This window comes from Oreochromis aureus, linkage group 7 (genome assembly GCF_013358895.1).
Source record: "Oreochromis aureus strain Israel breed Guangdong linkage group 7, ZZ_aureus, whole genome shotgun sequence".
NCBI classification, from domain to species: Eukaryota; Metazoa; Chordata; class Actinopteri; order Cichliformes; family Cichlidae; genus Oreochromis; species Oreochromis aureus.
Window position 1 is genome coordinate 20,421,849 of NC_052948.1, and position 21,040 is coordinate 20,442,888.

The following is a 21,040-nucleotide window of genomic DNA, read 5'->3' on the forward strand; positions in this document are numbered from 1 at the left end:
GGCTATGCTGTCTGTTAGACAGTTGTTTTTCTTTATTGTTATTTTTGTATTTGTTTGTAGCTTAACGCTACTGGAATATATAGATTAAGCTACGTAGCCAAGATGATTACTAATTTAACTGTTGTACATTTGTGATTGATGATGATGATAATTTGCATTGTTATATAGACTTGCAGAAAAATGTATTTGTTTACCGGTAAACTGAATTGATTTTGATTTACTAATGGATATTTTTCTGGCCTACAGGTCAGGTTTTTTTCCCTTTAAATTGATCTTCTTCATATTGACGTGGCGAGCCGGTAGGACCATTCTTTGTTTTTTGTTTTTTTTCCCCCGCTTTGCCGTCTATGGATTACGGACATATTTTTTTTCCCCATTGTATGAAACTGGACCCTAAGGAGGAATACCTTAAAAAGTGAACTTTAAAAAGAAAAGGACTCTTAACAAAAGGACTGTTGCACAGGAAATCACAGCAATTGATTTATTATTTATTACACAATTATTTGATTGTGGGCATTTATTTATGTTGTGTGTTGTATTGATTATTTTGGTCCATTTCCCTTTCCCCATTTATTCAATATATTTTTGGTACAAGATACTACAGTCTTTGGTTTCATCATTCACACCATCTAGGCTCCATAAAGAACCATTTCTTCTGCGCGTCAGTCAATAAACTCGTCCATTGTAATAACACTAGCCCTTAAATAACTTTGCGTTACATACATATCTTTCTTGTGTAAATGTAAATTTGTCTGTTATTGTGTAAATACTTACGCTATTGTGTACTTCACACACATGGAGAGATGCCAAACTACCTTTCACTGTTCTTGTAACAGTGACAATAAAAAGCTATTCTATTCTATTCTAAATACTGTGGTTTAAGGTAGAGATGGTACGATACCACTTTTTTATGTCCGATACCGATATCATAAATTTGGATATCTGCCGATACCGATATGAATCCGATATAGTGTATTTTTAATCAATAAAACTGTTTTTAATGTCTTGCTGCATTTTGTATAAGTTCATACTCAAGTTTTAAAAAACAAAACACTGAAGCTATTCTGTTATACCTGTATGCAAAAAATACACTGCACCCAAAATATTTCATAGTTCAGCAATACTGATCAATCTAATAAACTTAAACCTACTCCATCCTCCCTATTCTGGTATTTGAAAGAGTACTTAGCAGAAATATTAAACAACCTAACTAATAGGGTTGCCAACTCCCTGCAAAAAAAATAGGGAACCACCCCCCACCCTCCGCCTCGTGATGACGTAATCAACTTTAATTTAATGTACCTGTAAAAAAGAAATGCACAGAAATCAATTATTTTTCTACAATATTTAAATAGATTCAACATCTTTCTTCAACAGAATTGCAGACTGCACAGATGGTACCTTCCCAAAGGAAAAATTGTGTCATAATATTTATACAACCCAAATGCTGACATCCCCTGGCCATCAGTTACTATTAAATTTAAGTGGAAGGAAGAACGTAAGCAAGGAAGAAATTTATTAATATATCACTTTCGGAACAGCTCCCAGCTGAAAACAAAGTGATGTATATTTGACATGCCAAAAATGATACAATGAATAAAGATAAGCAAGAAGTCACATGTAAAATGATGATTAGAATTAATTTTAAAATAATAAAATTAGCACAAATAGCAAAAATAAAATAGTATAAAATGATAATTAGAACTGGATTAAAGACAATAAAATCAGCACATTAGATTACACTAAAACAACAAAATCAGGGTCATACTGTGTCATATGCCAACGAGTAAATATTGGTTTTAAGACATGTTTTAAAAGTGGACAATGAAGGGGCCTCTCTAATGTGCTGGGGCAAATTGTTCCAGAGATTAGGAAACCCAAGGGGTGATTAAGGACAAAGAAGCTCAGAGAGGTAAGGTGGGGCAAGACTGTTTAAACATTTAAAACAAATATTCAAATTTTACAATGAACTCTAAGATATACAGGCAGCCAATGGAGTGAAGCGAAGATGGGAGTTATGTGCTCTCTTTTGAGAGTTCTGTTAAAAGTAGTGCAACAGCCTTTTGAACCACCTGCAGACGAGAGAGAAGAAACTAACTCCAAAATACAGTGCATTAGAGTGATCTAAACGAGATGAAATAAAAGCATGGATTACTGTTTCAAAATGCGGCCTGGATAAAATAGGTCTTACCTTTGCCAAGCGCCTTAAATGATAAAAACTGTACTTGACAGTAGCCCTAATTTGAGTGTTCAATTTAAAATTACTGTCCATCTTAAAACCCAGGTTAGTAACAACAGGTTTAAAATACTCTGCCAGTGCCCCAAATCAATAGTGGTCCGATAGGACCAAACAGTCACCTCAGTTTTGCTTGAATTACATCTTAAAAAGTTTAGGGACATCCAAGATTTAATATCTTCTAGACATGCTAGAAGCGGTTTAATAGAGAACGCATCTTTCTGCTTCAGAGGGAGATAAATCTGGCAGTCACCGGCGTAACAGTGGAAGGATATTCCATGCCTTCTGAGGATGGTTCCCAAGAGTTGTAAATATAATGAAAAAAGCAAAGACCCTAAAATTGAGCCCTGCAGGACCCCTAACTGAAAAGCGGCAGAAAAGGACTCAAATCCTAAAAAGTTAACACTAAAAGTTCTGTCAGAAAGATAAGACCTAAACCAATTCAAAGCAGTACCATGAATGCCTTGCAAGATGGTGTAAGCGAGTCAGTAAAATGTTGTGGTCTACAGCAGCGGTCCCCAACCCCCGGGCCTCGGACCGGTACCGGTCCGTGAGCCGTTTGGTACCGGGCCGCGAGAGTTGAGGCTCAGGTGTGAAATGTATGGTTTTCAGGGTTTTTATCGGTTTTCAGCGTTATTTTATTATCGTTTTTATCGTTAACTCGGTTTTCCTGGGTCTTTTCACGTGTGTTATGAATAAATCTTCTTTTTGTCGGTACCGGTACTAGTTTTATTTTGTTGTATTTATCCGCGACACCTTAAAGGCCGGTCCGCGAAAATATTGTCGGCCATAAACCGGTCCGTGGCGCAAAAAAGGTTGGGGACCGCTGGTCTACAGTGTCAAAAGCAGCTGTTAGGTCAAGGAGGACAAGGACAACATGATTACCAGAATTACAGGTAAGAAAGATATCATTAAAAACCTATAAGAGTGCTGACTCAGTGCTATGGAGGTTTTTAAAACCTGATTGGGACACCTCTAAGATACCGTTCTCGTTTTAAAAAATCCATCAATTGGCAATAAACAATTTTCTCTAAGATTTGGAGACAGGATCATTTGGAGAACCACTGGTGGCTGACCACATTTACATGATCTGCGCAACTTTGTTCATTATATGCATTGTTTCATGAACAGCCAAATGGTCTGTTGCAATGAATTATGGGACACTTTTCTCCTCCCTTTTATAAAGGATGCTCCAGTGTACCCTATGCTAAAGGAAGCAATAAAAGAAGCAATCAAGCACCTTTCCTTAGTATTTGGATAATTGGAACAGCTTTAATTATGACCGCCACAGTTCCTAACTGAGAGACTAAGCAAAATGAACTATTAGAACACACCCCTATTTCTGAAATTAAACAGTGGGTCTGAAGCTGTGTTTTCCTTGTACAGAATATGAGGCTTAATAACAAGTCAAAGAAGCAACTAACTTAATCCCGGTGTAAACGGTTCTCTGTGAGCCTAAGCAGATAGATTTGCAGTCACAGAACTGATTGTAATAATTACAATCACAAATCCAATGGCAAACACGAATGTGGCGGCAATGTTAAGCCCACGGGCAGTGAGCCCATGACGTCGTGCACCCTCCAGATCTCCGGCCACCTTCCGGTCTCTGGCCTAGAAGGACAGAAACATATAGATTGTAAATAGTGTAATCATCTTTATCCCAATGTAAACTGAAACTGAAAATGTTAAGCATAGCCTAAGTTTCATTTTCTGGAAAACTTAAGCTTCCTGTTTTTAGTAAGTGCAAACAATTATAATAATAATCCCAGTTGCCTTTTTTTTTTTTTTGGTTTTTTTGTGCCCATATAGTTTCCTTGTTACTATCGGTGTAGAAAATAATGTAAATTGTATAACATATTTAAGATATTTCTTTCATTAAATCATTTTATCTCTATTTTTATCTTTACTGTGCCGTGTACATTGTTGTGCTTCAGGCCTAACTGTCCTTATGACTCTTGCAGTGGTCTTAGTTAGGACTGAGTTTTCCTTGGAAAGTGTTAGAACACACTTTTGCACTTCAATTTTGGTGTTTGTTGTTTTTGATGCCATGATCATGTAGCTTGATTTATATGGTAAATCAATGTATATTAAGATATGGTAGGCAGGCAGGTATATATTCACACACAAACACACCTTGATAGAATAAATGAGAGCTGCAAGTCCAAGACAACACCAAGGGTATGAGTAGAGAAAGCAGAGGAGGGACCAGATAAAATGGTCCTTTGGAGGCTCAGTGATGACGTTCACAGTGGTGTGCTGAACCAATACAGATCCTCCAGGCTGTCCAGAGGGCCCATCATAGGCCCTCACCTGCATTGGAACGTAAGCTGGAGGTTTCATTGCTGTCACTGGTCTGAGCTCAGCTGCAGTTTGGAGAGAGGAAAGATGTTGAAAAGAGTTACTGACACTGATGATTTCATTTTTGAAGTCTTTAGACAGTGAGAGAGTTAAAGCAGTTGGCTCTACTAGAAACTGAACAGTTACAGCTCTGTCTTTGGGATCCAGGTATTTCCAAAAGGTTGCTGTGTCCTCTCACCTGATTTTTTTTAAAAATATTTGAATTATGAATTCACTGAATGAATAAATGAATAAATATAAATAAATAATGTAAATGATATGAATATGAAACATGTTTTGGGACAGAACACATGATTTTCTGAGGATTTTGTACTCACAGTTGGTGACACAAACTAAGTTAGCATGCAGTGACATCAAACATTTGTTTAAGCACAATGATAAAATCTCTCTCTGCTTTTTACATGAAGCCATTTTTAACAGGTCTGACATGCTGGATGAATATGCTGAGTGTCAGTGGGCTTGAGCACATAAACATCACCTACCACCCTCCCCAATTCTGAAGCCTACATTTACTATCTTGATTGCTTTTCTGTAAGTGAGCACAGAACAAATGCAGATGTCTTCTTCTGAAAACTGTACTAACCTTACCAATACTGCACAACCAATTACACCAATTACAACCAAAGAGAAACATAAAGATTCTTATGTCACAACATCAATATATGGCAGAGAAACTTCAAGAAAAAGATTCCCCCATTATGCAACAGCCTCATAAAAATAGACAGCATTGTCTCACACACACACACACACACACACACACACACACACACACACACACACACACACACACACACACACACACACACACACACACCGTTACACAGACCCAAAACGAAATGGAAATTAAAAAGTTTTCCTACTTTGAAGTTCATCGTCCCTCTCCTCAGACTCTACAAAAACAACCCTATCTTCAGTTCCAGTATCACGAAACATGTCAGTCATTGGACTCAGTCGTCTGTGATTATGTGAGGTCCGTACTCAAATTCCATTAACAGCCAAGTTCCCAGTATACAGGAGTTGAAAGCAGACGTTGGTGGTTAGTTTCACATTTGTGCAGTGCTGTGCTGGGTTCAAGTATTTGCGTCATTCACATGATCAAAACAAGGAAGTTTAATAAAAGTAAATATTAGAATAGAATAGAATAATCCTTTAATTGTCCCACAAGGGGAAATTTGGTTGTAACAGCAGCCAAAAAGACACATATACAAACAAACAGTACACAGGACACAGAACAGAAATATACATAATTTTTCTTACATATTTACATATTGAACACTTTTTCACCAATTTTCTAAGTAAATATATTTTGAAAGGTGGTATTGACATGAAATTCTCACCAGATGTAGGCAAAAATCCAGCCAGTAGATGTTATATGAAAAACAGTATAGGGAAAAGAATTTGAGCCCATGACAAAATGGATATGCAAAAAAGGCAAGCAAAGTCAAGACACTGGAGGTCAGGACACAGAGGAGTGAAAAGAAATATCAGAAGAGTTTAAGAACTTTTAAGCTTTGCTGAAAAACATTTAGACAAATCTGTGAAATACTCTGAGAATATAATCTGGTCAGATGAGACCAGATGAGATGTGTTGTGGAAGTTTTCCATTTAATAAAGTCTGCAGACAAGCGGTGAGCGGCAGCTAACATTCTTTAATCAAAACAAGAACAGAAACCGAGCTTGGTGAGGGAATGCATCATCGCGGGGCAGACGATCAGCAGAGTCCCTCCCTGAGCCTAGCATGGCTGTCAGTTAAATACCACTTACAGGAACAAAAAGCAGTACACAAAGGTTTCACACCTTTGATTTTCCCCACCCAAAGAAAGTTTTACACTCCCTTGCTACCTCTTACAGTGGAGAAAGAGACAAAAGACCTCGTAACCAGTTTCCCTCATTCTCCTTCTTATCTCGATAGTCCTATAGCAGTCCCACAAGAGATGCTCAAGGGTCTCATCTTCATCACAATTTACCAGGAGACGCCCGAGGGAGATGAGCCACACCACATCCCTCAGCAATGATCTTGAATATTTTTAACTATCAATAAATTTTCTCCCATTTCTGCATGTCTATATTGAGTTATACCTTCATTTTTAATATCATTAATTGTATTATACTTTTCCTTTGTACTAATCTTCAAAATATTGAGATTTTGTCAGCCTTGGCTCATTAAAGTCCTTGTCTTTAAATTAAATTTGTCTTTCTTTGTTTCAGGTACTGCACTCTCAAAGACTGAATGAACCAGCATTGCAGCCATGGGTCATTGTGAGCATCACAGGGAAGGTTGAAGCCGCCCACTGCACCTGTATGGCCGGAGTCATGGAGACCTGCACCTTTACTGCTGCACACTCTGGTTCAACTGCGGCACCGCGGAGGACAAGAGGAAACTGCAGCGGGTGGTGAAGGCAGCAGAGCGGGCAATCGGCACTTCACTAACCCCCCTCACAGACATCTATACTGGCAGACTTCAGCAGAAAGCCAGCATCATCATCAAAGACCCCTCACACCCTGGACACTCACTTTTTTCACCCCTTCCCTCTGGTAAATGCTACAGGTCCATCAGGTCAAAGACAAACAGACTCAACAGAAGTTTTTACCCACAGGCTGTCAAACATGCCCTGCCTCCACCCTGATTGGAGGATAACTGCACTGCCAACACTCATGGACATTACACCTTATTTATAAATCGTATTTCTGTTTATACTTCAATGCAACCAACACCTTTACCACTTTAAACTGTATTTATTATAACATTATTTAGTATAGTTCCAACAGCACCCCCACCCCCACCCCACTCAATGTGCAATATCATCCCCCACACACTCAATGTGCAATATCACTGATCACACTGGACCTCTCAATGCACCTGCTAGTTAGATGGCATGTATGTGTATGTATATAGATGTAAGCGTGTATGTGGAAATATGTGTGTGTATGCATGTACGGATGCAAATATGTATATATACATATATGTATGTATGTGCGTGTATGTTTGCAGGTGTATGTATAACTTGTACATATCTTTCTTGTGTAAATGTAAATTTGTCTGTTATTGTGTAAATACTTACGCTATTGTGTACTTCACACACATGGAGAAATGCCAAACTGCCTTTCACTGTTCTTGTAACAGTGACAATAAAAAGCTATTCTATTCTATTCTATTCTATTCTAAATACTGTGGTTTAAGGTAGAGATGGTACGATACCGCTTTTTTATGTCCGATACCGATATCATAAATTTGGATATCTGCCGATACCGATATGAACCGATATAGTGTATTTTTAATCAATAAAACTGTTTTTAATATCTTGCTGCATTTTGTATAAGTTCATACTCAAGTTTTAAAAACAAAACACTGAAGCTATTCTGTTATACCTGTATGCAAAAAATACACTGCACCCAAAATATTTCATAGTTCAGCAATACTGATCAGTCTAATAAACTTAAACCTACTCCATCCTCCCTATTCTGGTATTTGAAAGAGTACTTAGCAGAAATATTAAACAACCTAACTAATAGGGTTGCCAACCTGCAAAAAAAAAAATAGGAACCACCCCCACCCTCCGCCTCGTGATGACGTAATCAACTTTAATTTAATGTACCTGTAAAAAAGAAATGCACAGAAATCAATTATTTTTCTACAATATTTAAATAGATTCAACATCTTTCAACAGAATTGCAGACTGCACAGATGGTACCTTCCCAAAGGAAAAATTGTGTCATAATATTTATACAACCCAAATGCTGACATCCCCTGGCCATCAGTTACTATTAAATTTAAGTGGAGGGAAGAACGTAAGCAAGCAAGAAATTTATTAATATATCACTTTCGGAACAGCTCCCAGCTGAAAACAAAGTGATGTACATTTGACATGCCAAAAATGATACAATGAATAAAGATAAGCAAGAAGTCACATGTAAAATGATGATTAGAATTAATTTTAAAATAATAAAATTAGCACAAATAGCAAAAATAAAATAGTATAAAATGATAATTAGAACTGGATTAAAGACAATAAAATCAGCACATTAGATTACACTAAAACAACAAAATCAGGGTCATACTGTGTCATATGCCAACGAGTAAATATTGGTTTTAAGACATGTTTTAAAAGTGGACAATGAAGGGGCCTCTCTAATGTGCTGGGGCAGATTGTTCCAGAGATTAGGAAACCCAAGGGGTGATTAAGGACGAAGAAGCTCAGAGAGGTAAGGTGGGGCAAGACTGTTTAAACATTTAAAAACAAATATTCAAATTTTACAATGAACTCTAAGATATACAGGCAGCCAATGGAGTGAAGTGAAGATGGGAGTTATGTGCTCTCTTTTGAGAGTTCTGTTAAAAGTAGTGCAACAGCCTTTTGAACCACCTGCAGATGAGAGAGAAGAAACTGACTAACTCCAAAATACAGTGCATTAGAGTAATCTAAAGGAGATGAAATAAAAGCATGGATTACTGTTTCAAAATGCGGCCTGGATAAAATAGGTCTTACCTTTGCCAAGCGCCTTAAATGATAAAAACTGTACTTGACAGTAGCCCTAATTTGAGTGTTCAATTTAAAATTACTGTCCATCTTAAAACCCAGGTTAGTAACAACAGGTTTAAAATACTCTGCCAGGGGTCCCAAATCAATAGTGGTCCGATAGGACCAAACACAGTCACCTCAGTTTTGCTTGAATTACATCTTAAAAAGTTTAGGGACATCCAAGATTTAATATCTTCTAGACATGCTAGAAGCGGTTTAATAGAGAACGCATCTTTCTGCTTCAGAGGGAGATAAATCTGGCAGTCACCGGCGTAACAGTGGAAGGATATTCCATGCCTTCTGAGGATGGTTCCCAAGAGTTGTAAATATAATGAAAAAAGCAAAGACCCTAAAATTGAGCCCTGCAGGACCCCTAACTGAAAAGCGGCAGAAAAGGACTCAAATCCTAAAAAGTTAACACTAAAAGTTCTGTCAGAAAGATAAGACCTAAACCAATTCAAAGCAGTACCATGAATGCCTTGCAAGATGGTGTAAGCGAGACAGTAAAATGTTGTGGTCTACAGTGTCAAAAGCAGCTGTTAGGTCAAGGAGGACGAGGACAACATGATTACCAGAATTACAGGTAAGAAAGATATCATTAAAAACCTATAAGAGTGCTGACTCAGTGCTATAGAGGTTTTTAAAACCTGATTGGGACACCTCTAAGATACCATTGTCGTTTTAAAAAATCCATCAATTGGCAATAAACAATTTTCTCTAAGATTTGGAGACAGGATCATTTGGAGAACCACTGGTGGCCGACCACATTTACATGATCTGCGCAACTTTGTTTATTATATGCATTGTTTCATGAACAGCCAAATGGTCTGTTGCAATGAATTATGGGACACTTTTTCTCCTCCCTTTTTATAAAGGATGCTCCAGTGTACCCTATGCTAAAGGAAGCAATAAAAGAAGCACTGAAGCACCTTTCCTTAGTATTTGGATAATTGGAGCAGCTTTTATTATGACCGCCACAGTTCCTAACTGAGAGACTAAGCAAAACGAACTATTAGAACACACCCCTATTTCTGAAATTAAACAGTGGGTCTGAAGCTGTGTTTTCCTTGTACAGAATATGAGGCTTAATAACAAGTCAAAGAAGCAACTAACTTAATCCCGGTGTAAACGGTTCTTTGTGAGCATAAGCGGATAGATTTGCAGAATAATTACAATCACAAATCCAATGGCAAACAGGAATGTGGCGGCAATGTTAAGCCCACGGGCAGTGAGCCCATGACGTCGTGCACCCTCCAGATCTCCGGCCACCTTCCGGTCTCTGGCCTAGAAGGACAGAAACATATAGATTGTAAATAGTGTAATCATCTTTATCCCAATGTAAACTGAAACTGAAAATGTTAAGCATAGCCTAAGTTTCATTTTCTGGAAAACTTAAGCTTCCTGTTTTTAGTAAGCGCAAACAATTATAATAATAATCCCAGTTGCCTTTTTTTTGTTTTTTTTTGTGCCCATATAGTTTCCTTGTTACTATCGGTGTAGGAAATAATGTAAATTGTATAACATATTTAAGATATTTCTTTCATTAAATCATTTTATCTCTATTTTTATCTTTACTGTGCCATGTACATTGTTGTGCTTCAGCCCAAACTGTCCTTATGACTCTTGCAGTGGTCTTAGTTAGGACTGAGTTTTCCTTGGAAAGTGTTAGAACACACTTTTGCACTTCAATTTTGGTGTTTGTTGTTTTTGATGCCATGATCATGTAGCTTGATTTATATGGTAAATCAATGTATATTAAGATATGGTAGGCAGGCAGGTATATATTCACACACAAACACACCTTGATAGAATAAATGAGAGCTGCAAGTCCAAGACAACACCAAGGGTGTGAGTAGAGAAAGCAGAGGAGGGACCAGATAAAATGGTCCTTTGGAGGCTCAGTGATGACGTTCACAGTGGTGTGCTGAACCAATACAGATCCTCCAGGCTGTCCAGAGGGCCCATCATAGGTCCTCACCTGCATTGGAACGTAAGCTGGAGGTTTCATTGCTGTCACTGGTCTGAGCTCAGCTGCAGTTTGGAGAGAGGAAAGATGTTGAAAAGAGTTACTGACACTGATGATTTCATTTTTGAAGTCTTTAGACAGTGAGAGAGTTAAAGCAGTTGGCTCTACTAGAAACTGAACAGTTACAGCTCTGTCTTTGGGGCCCAGGTATTTCCAAAAGGTTGCTGTGTCCTCGCAACTGATTTTTTTTTAAATATTTGAATTATGAATTCACTGAATGAATAAATGAATAAATATAAATAAATAATGTAAATGATATGAATATGAAACATGTTTTGGGACAGAACTCACGATTTTCTGAGGATTTTGTACTCACAGTTGGTGACACAAACTAAGTTAGTATGCAGTGACATCAAACATTTGTTTAAGCACAGTGATAAAATCTCTCTTCTGCTTTTTACATGAAGCCATTTTTAACAGGTCTGACATGCTGGATGAATATGCTGAGTGTCAGTGGGCTTGAGCACATAAACATCACCTACCACCCCTCCCCCAATTCTGAAGCCTACATTTACTATCTTGATTGCTTTTCTGTAAGTGAGCACAGAACAAATGCAGATGTCTTCTTCTGAAAACTGTACTAACCTTACCAATACTGCACAACCAATTACACCAATTACAACCAAAGAGAAACATAAAGATTCTTATGTCACAACATCAATATATGGCAGAGAAACTTCAAGAAAAGATTCCCCATTATGCAACAGCCTCATAAAACAGACAGCATTGTCACACACACACACACACACACACACACACACACACACACACACACACACACACACACACACACACACACAGTTACACAGACACAAAACGAAATGGAAATTAAAAAGTTTTCCTACTTTGAAGTTCATCGTCCCTCTCCTCAGACTCTACAAAAACAACCCTATCTTCAGTTCCAGTATCACGAAACATGTCGGTCATTGGACTCAGTCGTCTGTGATTATGTGAGGTCCGTACTCAAATTCCATTAACAGCCAAGTTCCCAGTATACAGGAGTTGAAAGCAGACGTTGGTGGTTAGTTTCACATTTGTGCAGTGCTGTGCTGGGTTCAAGTATTTGCGTCATTCACATGATCAAAACAAGGAAGTTTAATAAAAGTAAATATTAGAATAGAATAGAATAATCCTTTAATTGTCCCACAAGGGGAAATTTGGTTGTAACAGCAGCCAAAAAGACACATATACAAACAAACAGTACACAGGACACAGAACAGAAACATACACAATTTTTCTTACATATTTACATATTGAACACTTTTTCACCAATTTTCTAAGTAAATATATTTTGAAAGGTGGTATTGACATGAAATTCTCACCAGATGTAGGCAACAATCCAGCCAGTAGATGTCCATAAGTTATATGTTATATGAAAAACAGTATAGGGAAAAGAATTTGAGCCCATGACAAAATGGATATGCAAAAAAGGCAAGCAAAGTCAAGACACTGGAGGTCAGGACACAGAGGAGTGAAAAGAAATATCAGAAGAGTTTAAGAACTTTTAAGCTTTGCTGAAAAACATTTAGACAAATCTGTGAAATACTCTGAGAATATAATCTGGTCAGATGAGACCAGATGAGATGTGTTGTGGAAGTTTTCCATTTAATAAAGCCTGCAGACAAGCGGTGAGCGGCAGCTAACATTCTTTAATCAAAACAAGAACAGAAACCGAGCTTGGTGAGGGAATGCATCATCGCGGGGCAGACGATCAGCAGAGTCCCTCCCTGAGCCTAGCATGGCTCTCAGTTAAATACCACTTACAGGAACAAAAAGCAATACACAAATGTTTCACACCTTTGATTTCCCCCCCCCCCAAAGAAAGTTTTACACTCCCTTGCTACCTCTTACAGTGGAGAAAGAGACAAAAGACCTCGTAACCAGTTTCCCTCATTCTCCTTCTTATCTCGATAGTCCTATAGCAGTCCCACAAGAGATGCTCAAGGGTCTCATCTTCATCACAATTTACCAGGAGACGCCCGAGGGAGATGAGCCACACCACATCCCTCAGCAATGATCTTGAATATTTTTAACTATCAATAAATTTTCTCCCATTTCTGCATGTCTATATTGAGTTATACCTTCATTTTTAATATCATTAATTGTATTATACTTTTCCTTTGTACTAATCTTCAAAATATTGAGATTTTGTCGGCCTTGGCTCATTAAAGTCCTTGTCTTTAAATTAAATTTGTCTTTGTATGTTTCAGGTACTGCACTCTCAAAGACTGAATGAACCAGCATTGCAGCCATGGGTCATTGTGAGCATCACAGGGAAGGTTGAAGCCGCCCACTGCACCTGTATGGCCGGAGTTGTGGAGACCTGCACCCATGTCAATGCTCTTCTGTTTAAAGTAGAAGCAATAGTGCAGATCCGTGGCACAAGGACTGTTACAGATGAACCTGCATACTGGGTTTTGCCTGGTAATATGACCAAGAAACAGCCAGAGGTTGGCCATAAGATAGACTTCTCTTCTTCAGCTGCCCAAAAAAAGGCTCTTGATCAAAACATAAACAGACCATCCGTATTGAAAGGTAAAAGGAGTCGTCCTCAAAAACGAAAAATCCCACCTGCTACTGTGGAGGAGTTGTCACTGTTATTGGATACTTTGCTGGAACACAGTAAAGCTGTGGGTCGTGGGAATGACCCATAATGTTTTATCTAGGGGTCTAGATTTATGCCTGAAGCGCGCTGCCATGTAAATAATTTGCATTTACTGAATATGTACTGACTGAGTACCACTGTTCAAAAGTTGAATAAAGATGTCTTACAATCCGGTCTTTAAGTGATGACGTGATGAATCCTGCTTCCGGGCCTAAAGTAGTCTGCGTTTAGTATGACTTTTGTGTTGTTAATGTGTTTAATGCTTTGTGTTTTCTTCTATTTAATCTCAAAAAGCTCCTAAAAACAGACAGGCCTCCCTCGACTTTTATTACCGCTAATCATTTTAAAGCTCCGTTTTTAAAACCTTACGATGTAACTACAGCACAGCCCATGCAGCAGTATATGAATGACTAACCTCGTATTGTGGATGAATTATCTCACTTGTTCTCCTGGCTGAAGTTTGGTCCGTTTACAGCATCCTACCATGCGATTACATTTGTTCCTGACCACCGAGAATCCTCACGTTAACTTTTATCGAGTGGAAAAAAGTTAGCGTGTTTATATTATGCTCACATAGCTGTGTCGCTAGCAGTCACGTAGCACATCATTATATACCAGCTAGCCAAACTTCAGTAACCCTGCAAACGTCACTGCTGTTTAGTTTTCTGTCTTCATTTATGTTGGAAGTTATAGCAGAGCTGTATGTTTGAATTTGTTTCCAAAATCCCGCAGTCAGGACATGCTATATTGTATTTAGATGGAAGCTAGCGAGCTAACTTGTTGCTAATTTCTAACTCCGTTAAATGTCATAAATTCCGTTTTCATGGATGCCTGGATGTTAAACTCAATTGTTACACCTGGTAGAGCAGAACGCTGATCATTTTATTACAGATGAAAGACTTTAGACAGTTTTTCAACTCTCAGTGATGCCACAGTGATCGTTTGATTTATGGACCTGCAGCGGAGTTTGAGCCCAGACACGGCTAGTGACGTCAGACTTAAAGACCGGATACATTTATAACTGTCACTTAAAGGCTGCCAAAGCTGTAAATCACTATGGACCAACTTCTTTTTCAATAGATTATCTATAAATACTCATAAATACCTTAATAAACTTATTTAGGAAGTTACAACCCATTTGCTACTTGTTAGTAAAGTATTTTGAGTGAGCTCATCTAAAGTGGGGACCATATATACCTTACAACCTATTTATAGATGTGAAGGTTTCTAAAATACATTGTAACAAAAAATAAATGACAACACACAGGGTAGATCCAGAACGCACTGCACTTTTAAGATGATAATCACAAAAACATCAGAACAATGCTTACAGATTTGACACACAAATGTTGATACAAAAATAAAAACAGTGTCATTGTCATGATCCTGGGTCCTTTTGACCCAGCGTTTTGTGTTTTCTATTATTGTAATTTTGGTTCTGTTCTTCCTCGGTTAGTGTTCATTCTTTTCTACCCGTGTATCCCTGTGTTTAGTCTGTGTCATTACGTGTATGTGTTTCCTGTTTTACTTTGAAGGTCTGCGTCTGATGTGAGTGTTTTCAGTTTGCCTCCCTTGTCTCGTCAGGTTAATCTCTCCCAGCTGTGTCCCCCACCTGTGTGTAATCTCCCTGTGTTCTCTGATTGTATTTCAGTCGTGTCTTTTGTCTCAGTGATTGCTGGTTCGTCTGTGTTGTTTCCCCTCGATGTCCCTGCGTCTCTCCATGTGTGTTTCCTCGGACCTCCCTGCATCTTCGTTTCTGGTTTGCTTTGTTAGTTTTCCCAGTTTAGGTTACCTGTTAGTGTCACTCGCCATTTCTGTTTATTTGCCTTACTGTTAATAAATTCTTACCTGCACTTGAGCTGCCCGGTCCTAATTAACTTCCACACGGCTTGCACCCGCAAACCGTGACAGTCATAAACAATCAGCCAATATTTGAAGTAATACAGAAACTATATGAACTGTAGCTGTTTACATAAAGTGTTCAAGTAACATTTTCAAAAAGGTGGAAAAAAATAGCACTAGCAACATTAACTTTTATAATTATCTCAATTTTTTGGAAATGTCATATATCAGTCTCCCCAATGTACCATTTTTTTGCTTTTTGGCGAGCCACTCGTTCCACTCAGTAACTGTAAGGTGTTCTGACAGTAGTCTATCATTTTTGTTACCCCTGAGTCTCTAGATTTGCTCCTTGTAAGACCTCCAGGCTCTCTCCAGATGTTGGGTATGGGCACCTGTACGAGGGTCAACATACCACCTGCTGTTGTTAACAGTATGGTGTTCATACCCTAAATTTGGGAGTACACGATAGGCTCGCCATTTATCACTTATCACTGAGGAACCAATCCGGACATGAAGGGTAATCACAGGAACAAGATCTCTTCGAGATCTTTTCTCCACAAGTTGCAACATAGGTCTTGTTTTCCCTCGATGTTTTATGCCCAGCATTCCAAAGACCCACTTTCTTCTTTTCCATCCCCCAGCCATTCTTCCTCTCCCATACTGATGCAGAAACAAAAAAAATGAACAAAAATGACTAAAAGATACTATGAAAGGTTGATAAATATGCAGCCATACATACCCTCCTTATTTTTCTGGACATTTTACTAACTGTTGTTGTACTGCCTGCAATGGTGTCATCTATCATGTCAATTTGACGTAATCGCAGACCCTGAGAAAATCTTCAGAGAATAAAAAAACATCTTTACAAAGAGTAATTTAAATCTATTTCGTTATTTTTTTTCTGTAGTCTTTATGCTCACCTGTAGATAAATTGCATCCAGCGTTGAAGTGAGACTTTAGAACGGCTGAAAAGTGACTTGTGTCCGACGGAGGTTTGTTTGACGTGTCCGCCATGTGCTGCTCCACGACAGATCCAATTTATACATACAATAAGTATTTTTTTTTAAACTAAACTTAATGTGCACTTGCGGACAAATTTTGTCATTCCTTGTTTTGTTATAACTTTATCCTTCAATTTACCATTGTGTCTTTTTATCAAATAAGAAAAATGTGATAAAAGGGACTGTGTAGTTGTAATGTTAATGACAAGTCTTTAAGGTGATAATCTAACTGACTTCACTTGCTTTAATTTGCCAGACAATTACATGTTATGTTAATTGACTTTAATATACTTGAAATAGGCTATTGATTTTTGGGCTACTTACCTTTTACCAATAATTTTGTATACCATTGACCATCCTGAAATGACTGGTTTGTAACTGATGCAGAGTAGTGTTTATAAATGATTAATCAATGAGTTTTAGAACATGAAAACATAATTAATAAGAAGTGTTATACATTAGCTTATTCATCATGAATAAAGTGTTTAAAGCAGTGCTTGTAAACTATTAACTGATTATGAGAAATACTTTGTAGATGCTGTAGAGATAATTAAGTAACCATTAACTAATGCTTAACAGATGATTAACTAATGCTTAATAGTGTTCTTTGAAGAACAAGCAACTAGACACACTACCAGAAGGAATCCCTCAGCAGATGCAATACTGGAAGTAAGATCCTACATTGATGAGCCCTTTTGCTGATTAACTAATGCTTAATAGTGTGCACTTATTGTAAAGTCTTACCGATGCGTGTTGCTCCTTTTGTTCATCCTCTTCTGCCCCTTCTCCCTCTTGGTCCCCTGGCAGTGTAGTTGGTTGGCTGGATCTTGCTGCTGCAGTTATTCTCTGAAGAGCTTCATCCACCGCTCTGTTGTCATTAAAGACCAGCTTCTTGAATCTTAGATCAAAAATGGTGGTTTCAGAGAGAACAGCGTTATATTCCATTCTGTGGAATTTTCTGTCCATGGATGCACAGAGAGCATCCACCAACTCTTTCATTTTTCCTGTAGTTACTCTGGTTTGGTGCTCAGCTGTCACTCTCTGCAGACCCTTGCACAGGATTAACATTTTGGAGACTGTGACATGGCCGAAAAAGCGTAAATAACAAGTTTCAAAATTATGCTTTTTTCAAATTCAGCAGTATATTATTGTATATTATCATGTCTAATCTGCTTTTCATACCAGCAATGCAACCAGCAATGCAACTAACTACTGCTACTAATAATAATAATAATAACGCAATAACATTTGCACACTCACCTGTCTGCACTGATCTCCACGGTGACCTGCTCAAATGGCTCCAGACACCAGAGATGACTGCATCCTTGGACTCCGAATCCGTTTTAGCATATGAAAGGTTGATCTTGTGATACATTCTTGTTTGAGCTTTAGCTCAGGCATGCCTATGTGTTGTTGGGTAGATTTGAGCTTGTGTGTGGCTGTTGTGCTCCTGTGGAAAAATTCCACTATCGCCTTCACTTTTTCCACAGCTGGCTTCATCACCTTCAAAGCACCTCTTACAACCAGGTTAATTGTGTGTGCAAGACATGGGTGGTGAGTCCATTTCAGGATTTTAATTGCTTTTGTTATGTTAGCGGCATTGTCAGCAAACCACATCCCACTCTTTTGCCACTTTGAGCAGCTCTTCTGCCAAGTTCTCAGAAGTGTGTCTGTTGCTGAACTCAAAACAATCCAGAACACAGGATGCCATTTTATAATTTTCAATAAAGTGACACGTAACTGACAAGAAGGATGTGGTGGTTTGGGATGTTCAGCTGTCAGTTGTTAGACAGACTGCTTGTGGCTTTTTTAACCCTCTCTTGCAGTGATGCACGTTCTCTTTCATATATGCCTGGGATGATTTTTTGGGAGAGAGCCTTCCTGCTTGGAATTACATAAATGGGATTCAGTGCATGTATAAAAGTCCTGAATCCTTTATCATCCACAACAGAAAATGGTTGGAAATCAAGTACTATCATTTTTGCCAGTTCTTCATCAATTGTGTTCTGTCTTGCTGGGGTCACAGAATTCTGCAAAAACTGTCTCATAGAGCTCTGGGTTGGTTTAGGTGGTATACTGCATGACGCTTCAGATACTGCAGCAGAAGAAGAAGCAGCAACAGTTGTAGTAGACACACTGGCACCTTCATTTATATCACCCTCAACTGACTGTGTTTTATCTTCCCATTGCACTGATGGGTGGACAGTTCTCAGGTGCCTATGCATGTTGTTTGTGGAGCTGGCTCTATATGAAATTCTTTTCTTGCAGACTCTACACTCTGTCAATAACACTGAAATGGTTCCAGATTTTTCTTGTTTTCTTGGTTGCTTCACTCATTTTCTTTACTGTACCTTTCTAAATTGACAACGTTGTCTCTTGTTGTTGCTCTCTTTCTCTCTCTCCCTCCTGCTCTGTTCGTGTGCTACTGCTGCTGCGAGTGTAACTACCGCCCCTCCCCCCTCTGCTCAGCACAAACGCAAGGCTCACGTGTGGCATGAAGCGAAAAAAAGAGAGGGCAAGAGAAAGAAAACAAACCCCACGACTCCCGTCGTTCACTTCGAAGATCCAGCTCTAAGAGCCATTTTGTTCGGACCGACCCATCACTAGCAGGTTGAATCATCTTACGTTTCTCGAATGCACAGCACAGGAACGTAAGCGTTTTCAGTGTGGATGAACAACTGTTTGGAAACGCGGAGCATTTTTAGATGAATACACAGTTTTCAAATGTATCCGGATTAGTGTAGACGTAGGCTCAGTGCAGCTGCCATACTCCCATACCATACTGTGATGCAGTATGTTGGCAGCCCTCAATGGACGAGCGGTAGAAGTTCAGCAGCAGGTTGAAGTCCGGTCTGTACTTCCTGAGTCACATAAGAATTTGTACTGTCAGCTCCAGCAGATTTAACTTGGTGTACAGGCTGTGATTAGCTAAACTGTGCTGTTGCTGCTCTGTGTTTCTCTGTTCTTTGTGAACTTAGCAAACTCAACTCTACAAAATCTAACTTAGTGTTAGCCCTGTGATTTATTTACTTTCCAGGATGTACCAGGCCTTTTGCCCTGTACAAGGTCAGATGGCTTCAAGCACAACTGAAACCCTAACATGTGTGAGTAGAAGAAAAATGGATGGGTGGATAGCCAAATGTTATATGAGCTAATATGGCTAAATTAACCTGCTCTGCTCTTGTAAAACTGCGAGAGGCGGGGTACACCCTGGACAGGTCGCCAGTCTGTCGCAGGGCCAACTCACATTCACACCTAGTGGCAATTTGGATTATCCAATTAACCTATCCCCACAAATTGCATGTCTTTGGACGGTGGGAGGAAGCCGGAGTACCCGGAGGGAACCCACGCAAACACGGGGAGAACATGCAAACTCCACACAGAAAGAGCCCGGCCTGATGGTGGAATTGAACTCAGAACCTTCTTGCTGTGCGGCAACAGTGCTAACCACCGTGCCACCGTGCTACCCTACATATATGTATATACATATAAATATATATATATGTATATATGCATATATGCATATATATATATGTATATATCAACAACATCCTTATCAATATCTGATTAAAAGACCTGAATTCATTGTATTAAAAGTTTATAAATAAGATTTAAATTTTCTGTTTTACAAATATAATTTGCAAAACTCTCGTTCTCTTTGAAAGGAATCAATCGTCTTCTTCTTCTGTCCTGGCTTTCTTGTATCCTTTTGCACTGAAAGTGTCAGACATTGTGATTTTTCCTTGGTAAACACAGTAACTATACATTTTCATTTAAAACACTGAAAAGGTTCGTTTGGTGATATTTTTGAGCTGTTGAACTGAATTGCACAGTAACCAAATATCACCAAACACCATTTTTCTTTATCTTTCCATCTTCTAACTAATTTTGTAGTTTGTAACGTCGTGAGTTTATAATTAATGTGATAATATCAAATGGACATTTTAGCAGTGGACCATTAGTGGTGATGTGCGATACCACTGATTTCCTTTCCGATCCGATACCAAGTAAAATTCAGGGTGGTATCGACGATACTGATCCGATACCAATACTCTGTAAAAACTTACTGTTTCATTGTATTTCATAATGCAATTATATATTGTATTATGTAATTGTAGTAATAATATAAAGATATAGCTTAATAATGATTAAAGGACATCAGACTACTTGTTCATATTGCTTAATATTGCAGAATTATCATATAGAAATAAAAAAACTTGAAGTTGTGGACTGTTTGAACACGTTGGCTGCCTGCAGCACTAAAGGACTCTGCGAGAGACATCTGTCTCGCCCTAGCAGCACCTGGCCCTCTCCTCCTCTTCACTTTGCCTCAACATATGCTCCTCATATTCTGTGATATGATTTACTCTGAGGTGTTTGACGAGGTTAGTGGTGTTGCCACAACACCTCACTGTCTTGCCACATGTATCGCAAACCGCATCTTGGCTGTTT

At 38.6% G+C, this 21,040-nt stretch overlaps 2 protein-coding genes across 2 annotated transcripts; both read right to left on the bottom strand.

Annotated features, from left to right (window-relative positions):
* Positions 1 to 3,418: 3,418 nt before the first annotated feature.
* LOC120441007 (dispanin subfamily A member 2b-like) lies at positions 3,419 to 5,628 on the bottom strand. The gene is made up of 3 exons (XM_039614595.1): positions 5,455 to 5,628; positions 4,370 to 4,599; positions 3,419 to 3,847 (listed from the first exon to the last, which is right to left on the bottom strand). The coding sequence occupies exons 1-3, from the start codon at positions 5,534 to 5,536 to the stop codon at positions 3,692 to 3,694; spliced, it is 468 nt and encodes a 155-aa protein (XP_039470529.1). The 5' UTR covers positions 5,537 to 5,628; the 3' UTR covers positions 3,419 to 3,691.
* Positions 5,629 to 8,384: 2,756 nt separating this feature from the next.
* Positions 8,385 to 12,181, bottom strand: LOC120441006 (dispanin subfamily A member 2b-like). The gene is made up of 3 exons (XM_039614594.1): positions 11,986 to 12,181; positions 10,916 to 11,145; positions 8,385 to 10,398 (listed from the first exon to the last, which is right to left on the bottom strand). The coding sequence occupies exons 1-3, from the start codon at positions 12,065 to 12,067 to the stop codon at positions 10,228 to 10,230; spliced, it is 483 nt and encodes a 160-aa protein (XP_039470528.1). The 5' UTR covers positions 12,068 to 12,181; the 3' UTR covers positions 8,385 to 10,227.
* Between the last annotated feature and the right edge of the window lie 8,859 nt (positions 12,182 to 21,040).